General features: G+C 34.5%; 2 protein-coding genes across 2 annotated transcripts; one reads left to right on the top strand and one right to left on the bottom strand.

Moving 5' to 3' along the window:
* Positions 1-1,915: 1,915 nt before the first annotated feature.
* LOC107771408 (putative SNAP25 homologous protein SNAP30) lies at positions 1,916-5,979 on the bottom strand. The gene is made up of 6 exons (XM_016590765.2): positions 5,840-5,979; positions 4,159-4,639; positions 3,424-3,517; positions 3,148-3,278; positions 2,970-3,067; positions 1,916-2,302 (listed from the first exon to the last, which is right to left on the bottom strand). Exons 2-6 carry the CDS (start codon positions 4,555-4,557, stop codon positions 2,203-2,205), a joined length of 822 nt encoding a protein of 273 aa, XP_016446251.1. The 5' UTR covers positions 4,558-4,639; positions 5,840-5,979; the 3' UTR covers positions 1,916-2,202.
* Positions 5,980-8,560: 2,581 nt separating this feature from the next.
* LOC107771409 (alpha-1,4 glucan phosphorylase L-2 isozyme, chloroplastic/amyloplastic) lies at positions 8,561-16,924 on the top strand. Its single transcript, XM_016590767.2, has 15 exons — positions 8,561-8,991; positions 9,958-10,190; positions 10,279-10,380; positions 10,717-10,893; positions 11,022-11,297; positions 11,428-11,699; positions 11,948-12,065; positions 12,333-12,770; positions 12,870-13,022; positions 13,615-13,743; positions 13,892-14,128; positions 14,546-14,622; positions 15,185-15,371; positions 15,512-15,712; positions 16,359-16,924. The coding sequence occupies exons 1-15, from the start codon at positions 8,778-8,780 to the stop codon at positions 16,473-16,475; spliced, it is 2,931 nt and encodes a 976-aa protein (XP_016446253.1). The 5' UTR covers positions 8,561-8,777; the 3' UTR covers positions 16,476-16,924.
* The last annotated feature ends 877 nt before the right edge of the window (positions 16,925-17,801 follow it).

Here is a 17,801-nt window from a genome sequence, read left to right as displayed (position 1 = left end):
TCAAGATACTTGTTTTTATATCTCAATGAATTCAAGCATAAAAATGTTGTAATATAGTTGTGAAACTCAACTTGCTTTTCTCCAATTTGAATTCGACACTATTATTTTTTTGGTCATACTTTGAGATACACAATACTAGAACGTATACTGATAGTTAGATATATTATTAAGAAATAATGGTTATAATTTCTATAATGTTGACTTAATAAAACCAATTTTAATTTTTAAAACTAAAATTAATAACTTCTTACCTAATTTCAAAAATGTCTTAACGAAGTGATATAATTGTATTGAATATATTGTAATTGTAAAGAAATTTTAAAAGAAGTTGAAAATTTAATGACTTTATATTTCAAAAATATAGAAGAATAATTTCAAAGAAAAGTCTATAAGAATTTTGTTAAATAAAAAGGTTAAAGCATCTCCTTGAACTTTGTCTTTGGGCTACAAATTCGTTCAGCTACCTCTGTTGACACTAAATTCATGAGTCTTTAATTTTTGATTGGATGATCAAATACTCTCACATTGTATCACAGCCTAGAGCCAACCCTATACACTCAAAAGTCCGCATTAAAATCCATTTGAATTACTTACAATTTCTTTACTCCTTTTTTTGCTTAACTGTTCGATATTCGATAAACAAGAGGACTTAACCCTATGTTTCAAGAGGGAATGAAAAGAAAGGAACATAAAATAGTAAGGAAGAAGTAGAGGAAATTTGGCCCAATAGGAAGCTTAAAAAATGAGTTTGCCCAAGATAGGGTGTCGATGAATATTTAAAAATTCACTAAACCGACGGAACCGTATCGCACCAAATCGATTTTTAAGTTTCTTTTAAAAAAATCGTAGGTTTTTATATAAATCTATAACCGTACAGATAATTAGGGTAGGTTTTTCATTTTACAAAAATAAACCGAAAAAATACTGAACCATACCGACATGTGAAAAATATATTTATATAGTAAATTTAAAAATAATAAAGTATTAAATTTTTCTTTGGACCTTGGAATTATGAAAGCGGTTATAAGTCAACGAGTAATTATTTAACTCAAAATATTAATTCTTAAAACCTATTATGCTACTTCTACTTAAACTAAGTTATTTCCAGCATCTTCATTAGCAAGACACAAAGTATTTTAGTGATTATGAGTAGCAAACTACAATGTATTGAATATATTTCCTTTTATAAAATCTAGATTTATCTTTTTGAATATTTAATCTTCTATAGACTTTATTCTTGAGTCTCAGCTTGGTTAATACCTTTCCGCTCGTGTGATTTATATTTTCTTTGTCTTTGCTTGGTTTCTTTTATGTTGCTTTAGAATAGTTGATGGATCTATACTCTGGCCATCTTTTATGTTTTTTTAATTCATCACTCTTTTAACAATAAAAATATCTAGAGAGTTTTGCTAAGTCCTATAAAAGAACATATGTGATTGCATTCTAGTTCTACTGATGACTTTTACATGACATTTTAAAAAATACCGAAAATTAACCGAACCGTACCGATACCGAAGAGAAACCGACATGATTCGGACGGTTTCGAAAAGTCTAATTTTGGTTATAAATAATAGAATAACCGAAAAATTGATATGGTACAAATGTTATAAAATAACCGGCCGAACCGAACCATTAACACCCCTAGCCCAAGAGAAGACTTACTTCTCTCCCTCTCTCAATTTCCTTTCCCGTTCCTACAGTTAATTAGGGCAGTCCGGTGCACTGAACTCCCGCATTTCCGCAAGAAGCTATTTTCACGGCTCGAACCCGTGACCTCCTGGTCACACAACAACAATTTTACCCGTTACGCCAAGGCCCCCTTATGTTCCTATAGTTAATTATCCAACACAAATTAGAAAAGAAAGGTTATGTGGTCATTCTCCATTCATTTCTCTTCTGTTCTCTAAGTTCCAAGGAAAGCATAAATGATTGTTAGTATTCCTTTTTATTGTCTTTGTTGATAAAATGTATAGCTATATGCAGCATCCTTGCTGCTACAGTAGCAAATGTACAAAGGCCTATTTGATTATTTTATCCACAAATGAACAATTAAACAATCCAGTAAACTAGGAATGGAAAATGTTATATTAATGACAAAAAAATGAATGGAAAAGAATACAAGAAACAACCAAAACTTCAAATAGGACTTGAGCCAAATGCCATAAACTTCAGTAAATCTGATGTTGTAGCAAGAGTTCTTTCTCACTTCCCAACTATTTGACGTGCACGTCGATTGGCACCTTTAACTCGAGAGTTTAATTCCTCCACATCTTTGTCAAGATCATCAATAGCTTTGTTTTGCCTGCATTTATCAGATTTCAATAAAATCTGTTATTAGGAGAGGAAAAAAAAAACAAGACTGCGAAAAAGAAGAAGTAATGCCTTAGTCAAGCAGAAACACAGCATACACAATGCTATATTTGATAAATAGAGTACCATTGCCACCACCCCGAGCTACATAACCCGCCAACAGAAAAAGAACACAACAATAACAACAACAACAAACCCAGTGTAATCTCACAATGAGAGGGTAATAATGTGTATGCAGACCTTACCCCTACATTATGAAGGTAAATAGGTTATTTCCGATAGATCCTCGACTCAAGGAACAGTGAACAACAGAAAAAGAATGAAATTACATTTTCACCAAATGCTATAGTTTAGTTCAGTATCACATACTAAAGTTGACAGTCGATTCACGGCTTCCCTGTTGAACCACATTTTAACTTCAGAAAACTATGGCTTAATAAATCAGATTCATGCTTTATGATTTTGTCACAAGAAATTAGCACTTTATCACATTTCCTTTAACAGTTAAGTGAATTAAGAGGTTCTTGTCGAAAATAGTTACGAAAAAGTTGATCAGGTTAGTAGGATTATCCTTCCATCTACCTTCAGGATGAAACTTAACGACATGATAAAGAAGAAACACATCAGGATTAATGCTAGTCAAGTTCAAGGAAATTTACTTGTCAAGCTCAGATCCCATGTCAACAGCCATGCCTTTTAGATCTCCCAATATGTTGCTCAGATCGGAAAGCGCATCATCTTGCTTCGCCTTCTCCAACTGGTTAAACATAAACATGGGAAGAATATAACATAAGTTAAGCCGCAAATTGCTATAGATTTTGTAAATACAAAATGTACCTCAACTTGCTGCATAGCGTTCATCGATTCAGGAGGAGGTGTACTGGAGGCTGACTTTCCTTTTTTACCATTCGACAAACCTAATTTTTCTCTTTGATTTGCACTACTTTCTTTCCCTCTATAATTATCATCTATAAAAGCCAAGAGATGAAAGTCAGAAAAATTATTTACACTTAGAAGTAACTCACAAGTATTATATCCACTGTTATATTCTCTGTTAGCAATTAAAATTAGAGAAAGAAGAAGAGTGAACATGATATGAAGGATAACAGAAACCTTTTGAAGTTCGAGGCCCTTTTATGTCGTGGCTCTTCTTTGGCTTCCAAGTCATAGAGAACATACCACCAAGATTGTTCAATAACTTCTCCCCCTAGAATGCAGAAAACATGTTTCGTCATTGTCAACCTAATTCATGTCACATGGAACATTTGTCCAACTAATACCAAATAATAAACATATCGAACGAGCTAATTAAAGCTAATTAAGCCACGCCCTCAGATTTAAAATGGTTGCATGACGCAAATTGTTTTGACTTAGATTCCTACACTTCTGTTAAAACCCATGAATTCAGAAATTGAACTTGTAGTGAAGAGAAAGAAAAAGGAACTCGCATTGGCTAAAGAAACATGAAAATTGCAAAAGATTGATAAGCTCAACAAGATAAAGCTTTCCCATTAGTGATAAGCTGAAGAAGAATTCAAAATAAGATGACTCGCAACGTTTGAAGGACAAAGAAACTCATTGTTCACAGAGAGTATTACTACCAGTTTTCACTGCAAAAAGGATTTGTGTTAACTTTATATTACACTATCAAAATTGTATTTTAACATGTTACTTCAGGTTATTTGATGTATTTTCTAAGTTGTCATATTTGACTTGCTAAGAATAGTTACCACTTGTCTTAGGTAACTTGACCTGTTGGTGTAAAATATCTATATAATGTAAGTGCACAAGAAGTAAATTGAACTCTTTAAAAAAATAGAGAGCAATAGTAATTGAAGTGATCGATACCTTGCTTAAATCGCGGTCCATATCAACAGCCATCATGTGAGTACGATGAATTTGCTCGCCTTGCTTATGCAATGTATCGAGTGTCTTAGCACCATCCTGTCTAATATCCTCAGCTATCTTCAAACAGTTATTCACCGAACTCGTGGTCTCCTTAGCTTGATTTACAGCATAGCCTTCCAATTCTTGCATAGACATGTTATCGAAGTCCTGTGTCGTACTTTTATTTTTGTTCCTTGTACCTGACGATGATGATGTTCCAAAATCATCATCATCTGGTGTGACAAGAGCTGGTTCGGAAGAAGTTCTACGAGCATTTTTAGTTCCATGTTTTTCATCAGAATGTGAAGGGGTTGTATTTGTAGTAGCAGGGTCTGGTTTAGCTTTTCTGAAGCCAAACATTTTTGGAAATGAGTGGAATCTGCTTTTTGGAAACTAAAGGGATTTCTCTAAAGGATCAGTATTTTACACTTAATGGGATCACCTGAAAAGCAAACAATTTCAAGATTACAAACAAAGGGCTCGCATTTGCTTGTAAACCAAAAAAATATCCCTTCTATATCACACATAAAAACCAATAGCAACAAAGTAGTAAGACTTCAAACAATACAACAGCTTTTCGGCCAAACGATTAGTTGGAATTTCTGATAGTTTAACATGCTATTAATGCAGTGGCGAAATGGTCTAGTGCACAAGCATCGTAAACTACTACAGTTCAGTATATAGAGGAGATATGCATTTGACCCTTCAACAATTTGCATATAGAGAAGATATGCATCTAATATCAATTAAGCCGTTAACAATTTCATAGAGAGAAGATATGCATGAATAAACAAGTCACGTTACACGGATTAACATATAGAAAATATATCTACCGTGGATCATTTCATCAAGTAAAGTAACATATAGAGAAGATATATATATAAGGCATGTATACATTCCGGAGCTAACATATAGAGAAGATATGTAGCAAAAAATCATGTATACATCCAAGGAGTTTGTAAATAGAGAAGAGATGCAAAGTCCAACCACTGATCAGTTTTCCATAATCCACGTCAACCAGAAACCTGTCGTTTTCTCACAACCCGTGTGTACGCCATCAAGAGAGAGAAATATGAGAGGGAGACCTTAGGGGGATGAATCCTTATCCACACGCTGCACGGACAACTCACGTGCCATAATCATAACAACCGCACGGATAACTCATGTGCTATAATCATGCCATAATAACTCAACCCGCACAGACCACTCACAACAAGTCAAGTGAATGAATTTTAGCAGAAGGCCATCATTTGCACAATAACGAGAACCATTCGCAAAATTCGTGATAAAAATGACCAAGATAAAAAACAAAATACACATACCACAATGTTGAGTTAGAAATGATCACCAAAATATGAATTCATTCGAGGAAAAACCCATCATAATTAGTCAAGGAAGGAAGCTAACATCAACAAAATGAAAAAGGAGAAAAGGGCAGTACCCAAATTTCAACAAAATTTAATTTAGAAGACGCAGAATTCATAGATTACAACGTGACTAAAATGAGAGGAAATGTACATACGAGCATTGATGCACAACAAACCATGAATTCATTTGAGAAACCCATCTAAATTAATCAAATGAGGAAATCATCATCTACAAATTAAAAACAAAAACGAAAAAAAGGAGAAAAGGGTGGTACCCAAAAATGTTGTCTATTTGTAGAGGTATGAAAATGGAAAGAAGGGAGGCAATGGAGAAGAAGAAATACTGAAATTACAGAAATTTCTTCCTCTCCAACGCGCAATTAGAATGAAGAAATGATGGACGCAAAGAGTCTCTCTTTTTGAATGGATCAAATATGAAGGGAGAAAAGTGGAAGGTCCCGCGAAAAACCAGGTTTTCTACACTTTCTTGACCGTTGGGATTTTTACATTTCTGTTTCTACATCACATTTTCACCTCTTTGTTTTTTTCTTTTCGGGCTAATTCGAGAATATTATTTTCCCTTTAATTCAATGTGACTTTTATTTGGGCTCCAAATAGCAGCCCACCCAATCGTTTAAACAAAAAATAGTGAGTTGGGGTATAATATATGCATAATTTATGTATTATATGTAGTGACAGATCCATGATTTTGTGCAAGCGGATTCAATCTTAGAAGTACATAACTTTAGTCGTAAAATAGTAGTTGTCAAGTGGGTTCAAATAAAATATTTATACAAAAATTATGCAGTTTTAATCGTAATTTATACATATACACAGTATTTTTTTTGACGAATCGGGTTCAGTTGAACCCGCTATCCACCATGTGCATCCGCCACTAATTATATGTATATAATTGTGTATAATCAATGCATATGACTAAAAAAAGTAAACAATAAATATGACAAGCTATTTGTTTAAAGGTTCCATGTAGTCAAGTGTATGTACTATAGAATTTAAATTGTATGCATTTTATAAAATCAAGTTACTTAAAAGATAAATGCATAAGTACCCCTGACCTATAGTCGGGTTTTTAACTACAATACTTAAACTTTGCGAGGGTCCTATTACCCCTGAACTATTTAAAAATGGAATAAATTTACCCTTAAAATATCACAAACACATCTATGTTGTATGGTGGAGTACACGCGCCTCAATGTTTTTTACCACTAAATTTTATTTTTATTTTTTTTCAATATTCTACTTTCTTTCTCTATTCTATCCCTCACCTCCATTATCAACAACCCCAAAAATCACCATTATCATACTTTCTTCACCGGACACTATATCTTTACCCTCTCCAAGAGAAAATTTTGACTTCCACTATTTTTATTTTCACCTATCATTGCATCCGCCGCCTCCATTCCCCCTGAACCATAAAACTTTGTTAAATTAATACAAATATAATTCCAACTAACGCCGATCAATTAAAGTAAAACATAAAATAAAGGCAGATCTTTAATCCTCGAGAACTTTTTAGAGGATAGTACAAAAATAAAAATAAAAATTAGAATCATTGTCGTTGCCGGAGACAAAATCGTCGCCAATGATTTTATATTCTCAAGTTTTGGATCGGAGTTCTGTCAAACCATTATTATCTTCATATTTCAATTTCATAGTTGGTAGTTTTTATTAGATCTTTGTTTTTGCTGCAAAAGGGGAATATGCGAGTAAAAATAAAAAGTGGAGGAAGATGAAAATGGTGAGCTGCATGGACTCCATTTTTTCCGTCGAGGAGTTCACCGGAGTTCTTGTAGGAATCCTTATAGCGAGCGGAAAAAATTAAATGGGTTAAAGATCGTTTTATTAATAAAATGTAACTAATTGTAAAGTATCCAATGGTAAAATGACACATATAGACATTAATAAATTTTAAGGCAGTTCTATGCTCTCACATGTCTCCAAGAAAGTGAACACACTTTTTGTGCCATGCCATCTCTCTAGCAATAGGACCCCTGTAAAATTTAAGTGTGTAGTTGAAAATCCAGCTATAAGTTAAGAGATCGCTTATACATTTTCCCTAACCAAAAATAAATGGTAAGTAATATGCAATAACATGTTAAATTGTAGTATTAACGTAAAAAAGTTATTGTCTAATTTGTTTTTCACCTCATTGTTGTACTCGTGTAGCAATTTTTTTTGTGATGATTTATGACCCTTCTTTTCACTAATGGTAGTAATATACTAACATAGTTTGAGAAGTACTAGTGTATAGCAATTACTTTCATCGAAAAAATAAATAAGTTCATAATGAATATTCTCAACCTCTAGAAGCATACTTCATACTTGTAACAAGATATCGTGTCTAAATTTTGTCAAAACATTGTCCTCTAAAGGCTTCTTATGCCATATATGGTGTAGCATACGCATTCCCTTCAGTAATATATAGATTAGTCTAAGAGCAGAATCTAATATTTAGTGTGAATACGAACTCTCTTTTTAAGTAAAGTGAAAGTGGAAAATTGGATAATAACAAATTTTATTTATTTAAAATAGTTTATATAGCTTCTAACAAACACTAGTTGAGGGGAATTTGTGAAATAAGAACTTCATCTTTCTTATTCTATCCTTGTAATATGCGGATAGGAAACTCTTCTTATATTTGTGACTTGATAAACATTATAGCTAGTAATTCCACTTTTCATGATCCATTCCGTCAAAGGATAATTCGGTACACTAAATTTCCACGCACAATTTTATTAAAACCATATTATATTATGGTACACAATTTTACATTATATTTTTGTAAGAGACCTATGGAATTTAACTCAGTAATTTCTCCTCTGGTCACCATCAGCTTGTAGAAATTAAGCAAAATTCTAACTCCCATAAAGTAGCAAAAAAAATAGAAATATCTACATGGCCAAAATGGTTTGATTACTACTGTCCGCACATTTCCAAAAATATCAAAATCAAACAAAGATACCTGTTTCCAAGAAAACGACGAATCCGATTTAATATCTCATTTTCAACATGCAATACTCAAAAGAGTGTTAACATTCACTTGTGCTTTGCCCCAAATGTTCCTCCTTCACCAACTCCAGTATCTCTCTGCTCTTAAAATTATTCTTTTTAGTTAGATTATTATATCTGAAATAGTGAGAATTTTAGTATTTTGGAGGCATTGGAGTGTAAAAAAGAAAACTGTTCAGAGACATGGCTACTTCGGCAGTCTCAGGAGTGAACTCAATTTCATGCACTACTTCCATTTCAAGCATTTCTAGCTTTAACAATTTCAGGAGCAAAAACCCAAATCTTTTGTTGGGGAAAATGAGTTTTTTATTATATAATTGGAGAAGAAGAAGCTTTTATGTTAGCAATGTGGCTAGTGATCAAAAACAGAAGATGAAGGATTCTTCCTCTGATGAAGGTACTGACATAATTTTCATTGGTCATGTACTAAAATTTTTGAAATTTTGGAGTTCATGTTTTAGAGTCTAACATTAGTTAAATGAATGAGTTGTTGTATTCTTAGTATGATTTTTCGGACAATCCACCTCATTAGCTAATCTTTAATGTTGACTTATGCCCAAGATTCATTTATTTAATATGACATCAGAGACTCATCCTAACTTTTTATTTATCCAATGTTGGGTCCCCATTTTCAGAGTCCTTGATTCAGGATTTTAACTTTATGGATTCGAGATGCCGTTGAACTCACTAACCATTTGAGTTATTAGATTCGAAATTTAATATTTGTATGTATTTAGCTGATTTCCTAACACATATACATTGTCTAAGCCAAAGCCGACCCATAGCTAATATGCTACAATAGCTCATGTTCATCTTATATTATCCACACTCTAGATGTCCCGCATGGACATGCGGGGTGTTAGACTCTTGCATTGGTGGGATGTTAGAGTCCTGCATTGGCGGGGTGTTAGAGTCCTGCATTGGCGGACGGAATAAGTTGTTATCTCATTACATGGTCTTTGGAAATTCTCATTTCATGAGCTAGCTTTTGGGGTTTGTCTCTTTATATAGTCTTGGACAATACTCATCTCACTCACGAGCTAATTTTTGTTGTCCCCTTGACTGTTACAAATACTATTGATTCAAATTTCACTTCTATAGCCTTGTAACTTTAGTGTGACTGATACATTCTTGTCTCTACATTATCGGGGATTCTACTATAAACTGAATCTCACTCTCTTTCATGAGCTAAATTTTGTGCTTGTTTAGCGTGGTGGAATTTGAGAAATTCAAATACAGTGGCATTCTCACTCCTTGGTGGCTATTAACATAGAGGAAGTGGAGAAGCAACAAACATTATTTGGACCCTTTGTTAATTGGAACAATTGAACACCTTCCAGTTATCTCTTTTTGGTTATTTCAGGATTCACATTGGATGTTTTTCAGCCAGACTCCACATCTGTTTTATCAAGTATAAAGTATCACGCAGAGTTCACACCATCCTTCTCTCCTGAGAAGTTTGAACTTCCCAAGGCATACTATGCAACTGCAGAGAGCGTTCGTGATATGCTCATTATAAATTGGAATGCAACATACGACTTATACGAAAAGATGAATGCAAAACAGGCATATTATTTGTCTATGGAGTTCCTTCAGGTTAGATTAGCCTTCCTTTTATTCGGAGTATAACTTCAGAGATTGTTCGTTGGATTGAGTTGTTTTAATATGCTTTTGGTGCTTACAGGGAAGAGCTTTACTTAATGCAATTGGAAACTTGGGGCTAACCGGACCTTATGCAGATGCTTTAACTAAGCTCGGATATAGCTTAGAAGATGTAGCGAGACAGGTCTGATGTCTAAACTTATTTTTGTTGATGGTTAGCCACTAAACAGTAGTTTCTGTTCAATTGAATCTGTGTCTTGTTTTTATACAACCTGATTTGGCTATTACTGACTCTTAAACTTTGCTTTAAAATGAGAAACGTTGAAGAGCTACTAGCTTTTGTTTCTGAATAGCACAAGTTCTTGATTGATATGCTCTCCGGAAAGATCTAAATAACACATCAACATAGTTGAGGACGTGTACCTTCCACTTAGGAATTGAAGCATAATCTGATGTGTGACATACTAGGGATAGTAGTCTACTGAAATTAGCTTAAGCTGTTCAATGTAATGACTGACAGGAACCAGATGCAGCTTTAGGGAATGGAGGTTTAGGACGACTTGCTTCTTGCTTTCTGGACTCAATGGCGACGCTAAACTACCCTGCATGGGGTTACGGACTTAGATACCGATATGGACTTTTCAAACAGCTTATTACAAAAGATGGCCAGGAGGAAGTTGCTGAAAATTGGCTTGAGGTACGATATGTCGACTATTCATACTTGTCGCAATTTCAAACACTGAATGATATGTTGACTTTTCATATTTCAATAGATTTTATATGTTCTTTGGCTATTCTCCAAAGTAATAGTACTTTTTATCTTAGATGGGAAATCCATGGGAAATTGTGAGGAATGATATTTCATATCCTGTAAAATTCTACGGGAAAGTCATTGAAGGAGCTGATGGGAGGAAGGAATGGGTTGGAGGAGAAGATATAACTGCTGTTGCCTATGATATCCCAATACCAGGATATAAAACAAAAACAACGATTAACCTTCGACTGTGGTCCACAAAGCTAGCTGCAGAAGTTTTTGATTTACGTGCTTTTAACGATGGAGACCATGCCAAAGCATACGAGGCCCAGAAAAAGGCTGAAAAGGTGTACTTCTGTTTGTCTTATTAATACTGTGCTAATCCAAAGCATGAATTTGCATCTACTGCAAATTCAGTTTATTCACCAAATGAAGAGTATCCACTAAAGTTCTGTGTCTTGTTGTATTTTGGATCAGATTTGCTATATCTTGTATCCAGGTGACGATTCACTTGAGGGAAAGACGCTTAGGTTGAAGCAACAATACACACTATGTTCTGCTTCTCTTCAGGACATTATTGCACGGTTTGAGAGGAGATCAGGGAATACAGTGAACTGGGATCAGTTCCCTGAAAAGGTTGCAGTACAGATGAATGACACACATCCAACACTTTGCATACCAGAAATATTAAGGGTATTGATAGATGTTAAAGGTTTGAGCTGGAAGCAGGCATGGGAAATTACTCGAAGGTTCTCTCTTTCCTTATTTTCTTCAGACAAATGCTTTTTAGCTGAATAATCAGTTCAATATTGTGATTATATTGCCTTTGGATTTGCTTGAATCACCTGCACTTGGCCTACAAATTCATCCAAAACATAGATTGGAAGTCTTCAATGATCAAGTAGTTTTAAGATATGAGCATATATGATTGTTCACTTGTAAGTATTCAAGTAAATTCAGCAGCTCTATTCCTGTGACACTGTTTTATCTTTGACAGAACTGTGGCATACACTAACCACACTGTTCTACCTGAGGCACTGGAGAAATGGAGTTTGACACTTCTTCGGGAACTGCTTCCTCGGCACGTGGAGATCATAGCAATGATAGATGAGGAGGTAAAAGTTGAAACTTCATTTTAGTTCTAGGATTAAGTTGATTATACATTTTCAACAATAGCTATTATATATTCAACGCCACCACCACCTTCTAAGGATGAATTTGGTGCTGCTGCATATTATTTTTGCTTCTTTCTTTCTGAGAACTATTTCCTGTGGATAATTCCCTGGACTTCGTGATGTTTGCTCATACGTACAGTATGCTTTTAGAGATTTTTCCTTGACTTCTTGATCTATAAAACTGAATGGGAGGGGATGGTTTTGCAGCTCTTGCATACTATAGTTGCTGAATATGGTACTGAAGATCTTGACTTGTTGCAAGAAAAGCTAAACCAAATGAGGATTCTGGAAAATGTTGAAATACCGAGTTCTGTTCTGGAGCTGCTTATAAAATCCGAGGAAGGCAAAGAACAAGCAGAAGAACAAAAAGAAGAAGAACAAGAAGAAGGTAAAGATGACAGTAAGGATGAGGAAACTGAGTCTGTAAAAGCAGAAACTACGGCCGAAGAGGAGGAAACTGAGGTTAAGAAAGTAGAGGCGGAGGATCCTCAAGCAAAAATAGAACGGATATTTGGGCCGGATCCAAATGGACAACAAGTGGTTCGCATGGCAAATCTATGTGTAGTTGGTGGGCATGCAGTTAATGGTGTTGCTGAGATTCATAGTGAAATAGTTAAAAAGGAAGTTTTCAACGAATTTTACGAGGTACCAAGATTATATCACACGCCTAGAAGTGGCGGATATCATTTCAGTTCTCCACTACAGTGCTGTTTTGAATGATCCAAACACTTCATTTCTTGACAGTTATGGCCAGAGAAATTCCAAAACAAGACAAATGGAGTTACCCCAAGAAGATGGTTAAGTTTCTGTAACCCAGAGCTGAGTGAAATTATAACCAAGTGGACAGGATCTGATGATTGGTTAGTAAACACTGAAAAATTGGCAGAGCTTAGAAAGGTAAGGAGTTGTATCTGGCTTGTCGGTTTTCAACAGCTTTTTGAATGATCCTGTTCAGTAGAGCTTTTTCTTTTCGTTCTTTATTTTGGTCCTTTTGAGTGGAACAAGATCTAAATAAACATGATATGAACATATCAAATGTTTGAGTAAGTAAAGCTCATGAATTGATCAATACAAAGCTGTCTTACGAAACTTGTCAATTGAATTTTCCTTGTACTTTCATAATGTAAGCATAGGCTAGCAGTTAATCAGTTATCTAAACTAATCGCAGTTTAGTCAGTTGCTATAGCAGTGAGTAGTTTGGCCATTAACTCTTCTACTTGGAAGAGATGAGCAAGAACTTGGTGTAATAAGGCCTTTTGTTTGGTTATCATTTGACAGTCAAAACCATAAAATGTTTAGACTGTTATACAATTATTACAGCCAGGTAAGTGTAGCTCGTACGAACTGAGTAATTACTCTATTCTTTTTATCATAAGTGAAGTATCTTTCTCAAAACAATTTACAAAGGACACCCTATATTGTGTATCCATTTATACAAAATTTACATGAAAGAGTTATGTACTAACTTCAGGCATTTAACTTTCAACAGTTTGCTGATAATGAAGAACTCCAGTCTGAGTGGAGGAAGGCAAAAAGAAGCAACAAAATGAAGATTGTCTCTCTCATTAAAGAAAAAACTGGATACGTGGTCAGTCCTGATGCAATGTTTGATGTTCAGGTGAATAAAATCTGTTGTCTCACTTGCCAATTTTACTTTCAAATATTTTGACTCTTTGAAAACTAAATATTGAATCTATGTGACACTTTCTTCCTCTATTGTTAATTCTTTCTAGATTTCAAACATAACCATGCTTCTCTATTTCCAGATCAAGCGCATTCATGAGTATAAGCGGCAACTACTAAATATATTCGGAATTGTTTATCGCTATAAGAAGATGAAAGAAATGAGCCCTGAAGAAAGAAAAGAAAAGTTTGTTCCTCGAATCTGCATATTTGGAGGAAAAGCATTTGCTACATATGTTCAGGCCAAGAGGATTGTAAAATTTATCACTGATGTCGGGGCAACAGTGAATCATGATCCTGAGATTGGTGATCTTTTGAAGGTATGATTTGGACGAGTCAAACCAATGTTTGCTTAAAGATTTCAAAGAACTTTCTAACCATTTTACCATTAGTTAACAATATATGCCTTAAAAGTTTGTAACCTTTCAAATAAAAGTATGATAATCTTTTAGCAAAATATAGCATGCTGCGGTTGAAATTATATGCTTATGTACATCTGCAATTATAGAAGTACTTGAAACTGGATGTTGTAATCTGGTAATCTGCTCGGGTAACAAATTAAATTCTTTTGAGGTTTATCTATGTGCCTTGCAGTCTTGTAGAATGTGATTTTTATGATGGTTTCTCATTGAATCAGTACCTACCTCATATATTAACTAGTAACACTCTTGTGGTTATACCTCTTATAAGTCGAAGATGGTACATTAGATTTGAAAGTTTATTTGCTATCATTTCAGGTTGTCTTTGTCCCTGATTACAATGTCAGTGTGGCAGAAGTGCTAATTCCTGGTAGTGAGCTGTCCCAGCATATTAGGTACTTAATTCACTAGTTCATATATATATATATATATATATATATATATATATATTTTCAGTTCGCATCTTAAGTTTAATGGTTGAAAATTTGTCACATGTGTCTATACTTCATAATGAGCATTACCATACCTTGAAGAGATTCGGCTTTGTGCATTTTGATGCATTTTTTGTTCATTTAATTAGCTATGAAAATATGGGAGCATTGCACCAAGTGCACATTGCAGTTTTATCTGCAGTTATTACTGGCCTACACTTCTTTAGTATGGTATATACATCAATTTGCATACATACGTTATACTTCAAAATTTGAATGCTAAATAGTCTCATTCTAGAATAGTATGGTTTAAATACTTAGAACTTAGAGAGAAAACATGCAATTGCACATCCAAATTGGTTATGTATAATAGGCAAGGCGAGTGTACTGTAGGACTTATGTTGCATAACAAACTGACTGCTATATACCTATTAACTTATAATACAGCTTTTTGCATGAAGTCACTATTTTGTATTGAGCTAACATGTCATATACCTCTCTGATATCTCGATATTACTTAAAATAGCACTGCTGGTATGGAGGCTAGTGGAACCAGCAACATGAAGTTTGCAATGAATGGCTGCCTCCTCATTGGGACATTAGACGGTGCCAATGTTGAAATAAGGGAGGAAGTTGGAGAGGACAATTTCTTTCTCTTTGGAGCTCATGCTCATGAAATTGCTGGCCTACGTAAGGAAAGAGCCGAGGGAAAGGTGAGGTTGACCATAATGAATAGTTTTTCATCCTTCATCAACAAATTATATTGCACAAGCACAAGCTCATAACAAAGCTATATATTTTCAAGTGAATTCTTGAACCAAAACAAAAGCTTACCTTATTTTTCTTCATGTAGTTTGTACCGGACCCTAGATTTGAAGAAGTAAAGGCATTTGTTAGGACAGGCGTCTTTGGCCCCTACAACTATGAAGAACTCATTGGATCCTTGGAAGGAAATGAAGGCTACGGCCGTGCTGACTATTTTCTTGTAGGAAAGGATTTCCCTGATTATATAGAGTGCCAAGATAAGGTTGATGAAGCATATCGAGACGAAAAGGTATACCCTTTCTCATAATAACTCACATCCCCGTTGCATAATCTGCGTCTTGTCTTGACTACATCCCTTCCCATAAAGCATAATAGTCTTCTAAAAGTCAATGCTGTTAAACCATGTCTTTCTCTGTTTCATATTAGTTGCTCAGAACAGTTGGCCAAGCACAATGGTATCTGTGGCTGGCTGTGTTGGGCTCAACTAGCCCGAAGATACTTTTAACATGGTGTGATATTGTCCGCTTTGGGCCAAGCCCGCACGGTTTTTCCTAAAAGGCTTCACACCAATAAGAGATCCATATACCTTATATATAGGCTACCAATCTTTTCAACTACCAATAAGGGACTTTGTTCGCATACCCAATTGGCTGCTGTAGAGGATTGGATTTCAATGCTTTTCTTTTCTTCTTTTTCTATAATCAAACTGGTTGTCACTTTTATAGCTACTGCTATAAGTAGACAATTAGAAGTCAAATGGAAACACCTGCACCATATGATTAGCATTGCATTAGGGTACTATCAAGCTTATCTTTTCGAAAGATCATGCCTATGATTAGGAAAGAGTTCCTTTATGTCATTCATTCGAACGTGAAGAGAAGCTTGGGTAGCAATTGGTATTGTCTCTAAAACATGTGTCGTTGAAATGAATGCAGAAATGGACCAAAATGTCGATCTTGAACACAGCTGGATCGTCCAAGTTTAGCAGTGATCGAACAATTCATCAATACGCAAGAGATATATGGCGGATTCAACCTGTTGAATTACCTTAAAGTTAGCCAGTTAAAAGGGTGAAGCCAAATTTTTTCTGAGGTTCTTCTCCCTATCCATAAAGATGGGAAAATCTTGCCAACTCTTGTTACCATAAGAGAAGCTCCTAAGCTACTGAAATTTAATCATGTGTTAAAGAGTTCATTTATTGTTTTTCTATCTATTTTCTGGTTCTTACGTTGCTGGTATTATCTTTCTAGCTTCTGTTATCACTGATCTACAGTCTCTTGTCGTCTTCTTGAGCCTAGGGTGTATTGGAAACAACCTGTCTACTCCTCCGGGGTAGGGGTAAGGTTTGCATACACACTACCCTCCCCAGATCCCACTTGTGAGATTTTACTAGGTGGTTGTTGTTGTTGTTGTTGTTGTTGTTGTCGTTGTTGTTGTTGTTGTTGTGTTAAGAGTACATTTGAACTTTATTGTCAATAAGAGCAAATTCAATTTGAAATCAGTGCATTTTGCTTTGAACAGTTCCAGTTTGAGCAGTTTAACATTGCATTTCCTTGTAAATTAAATAAATCCAAATTGGTTAAAGTAACTGCAAGTGTCTAATGGACATAAAGGCAAAAACATCTATAAAAATATATAAACAAAAGGATATTCTCAACATTTTAATTTTATATTTAAGAAAAGTTGCAATGAGAAGAAATTTTAACTGTTTCATTCACTACCTAAACAAATATTAATACTGGTAAGAATAAACATGACATGTGTTTACAAATAGTGAAACCCGAGAAGAATTTATCCGTACAAGTGTTTATACCAAACTAATTAATGAAAGACTTGTTTCTTATATATACTACATATAATTTACTTTTTTAATAAATATAATTAAAATCCCATCTCTTTACCCTATCTTATCTTTTTTTATCATCTTTTGCATATTAGGGCAAGTATCTGGTTAATACATTCACACCAGATTTTGGAAGAAATTCATGAATAATCGTATTTAGAACCTGTTGAAAAATAATCATAGTTAAGTCACCATCTTTATTTGATTTCCATTCACCAGCAGGACAACCAGAATTCTATGGACGAAAGCCCTCCATTTCCCTAGATTCCATTTCAAATGCAAAGTTTCTCTTATGACTGCTACTCGAGAAAGATACGTCATGTCTTCTTCTTATTATCAAAAAATAATTTGATGCTCTATATATGTTGCATAGTTCATTATTTTATTTTATTTTCGTTCTAATACTCTATCCGAGGGTTAGGTCGACTGCCCTTTATTAATTTCGGGTGGCACATTCATTTGTTATATATACAATGCCTAGTTATTTTTAAGTAACCTAATTGTATTGTAAATCTATCCATATCTATCTATATAT

The sequence above is a fragment of the Nicotiana tabacum genome, chromosome 24 (assembly GCF_000715075.1).
Source record: "Nicotiana tabacum cultivar K326 chromosome 24, ASM71507v2, whole genome shotgun sequence".
NCBI lineage: Eukaryota > Viridiplantae > Streptophyta > Magnoliopsida > Solanales > Solanaceae > Nicotiana > Nicotiana tabacum.
The sequence above is the reverse complement of the archived record's forward strand: the minus strand, read 5'-3'. Positions and strand labels throughout refer to the sequence as shown.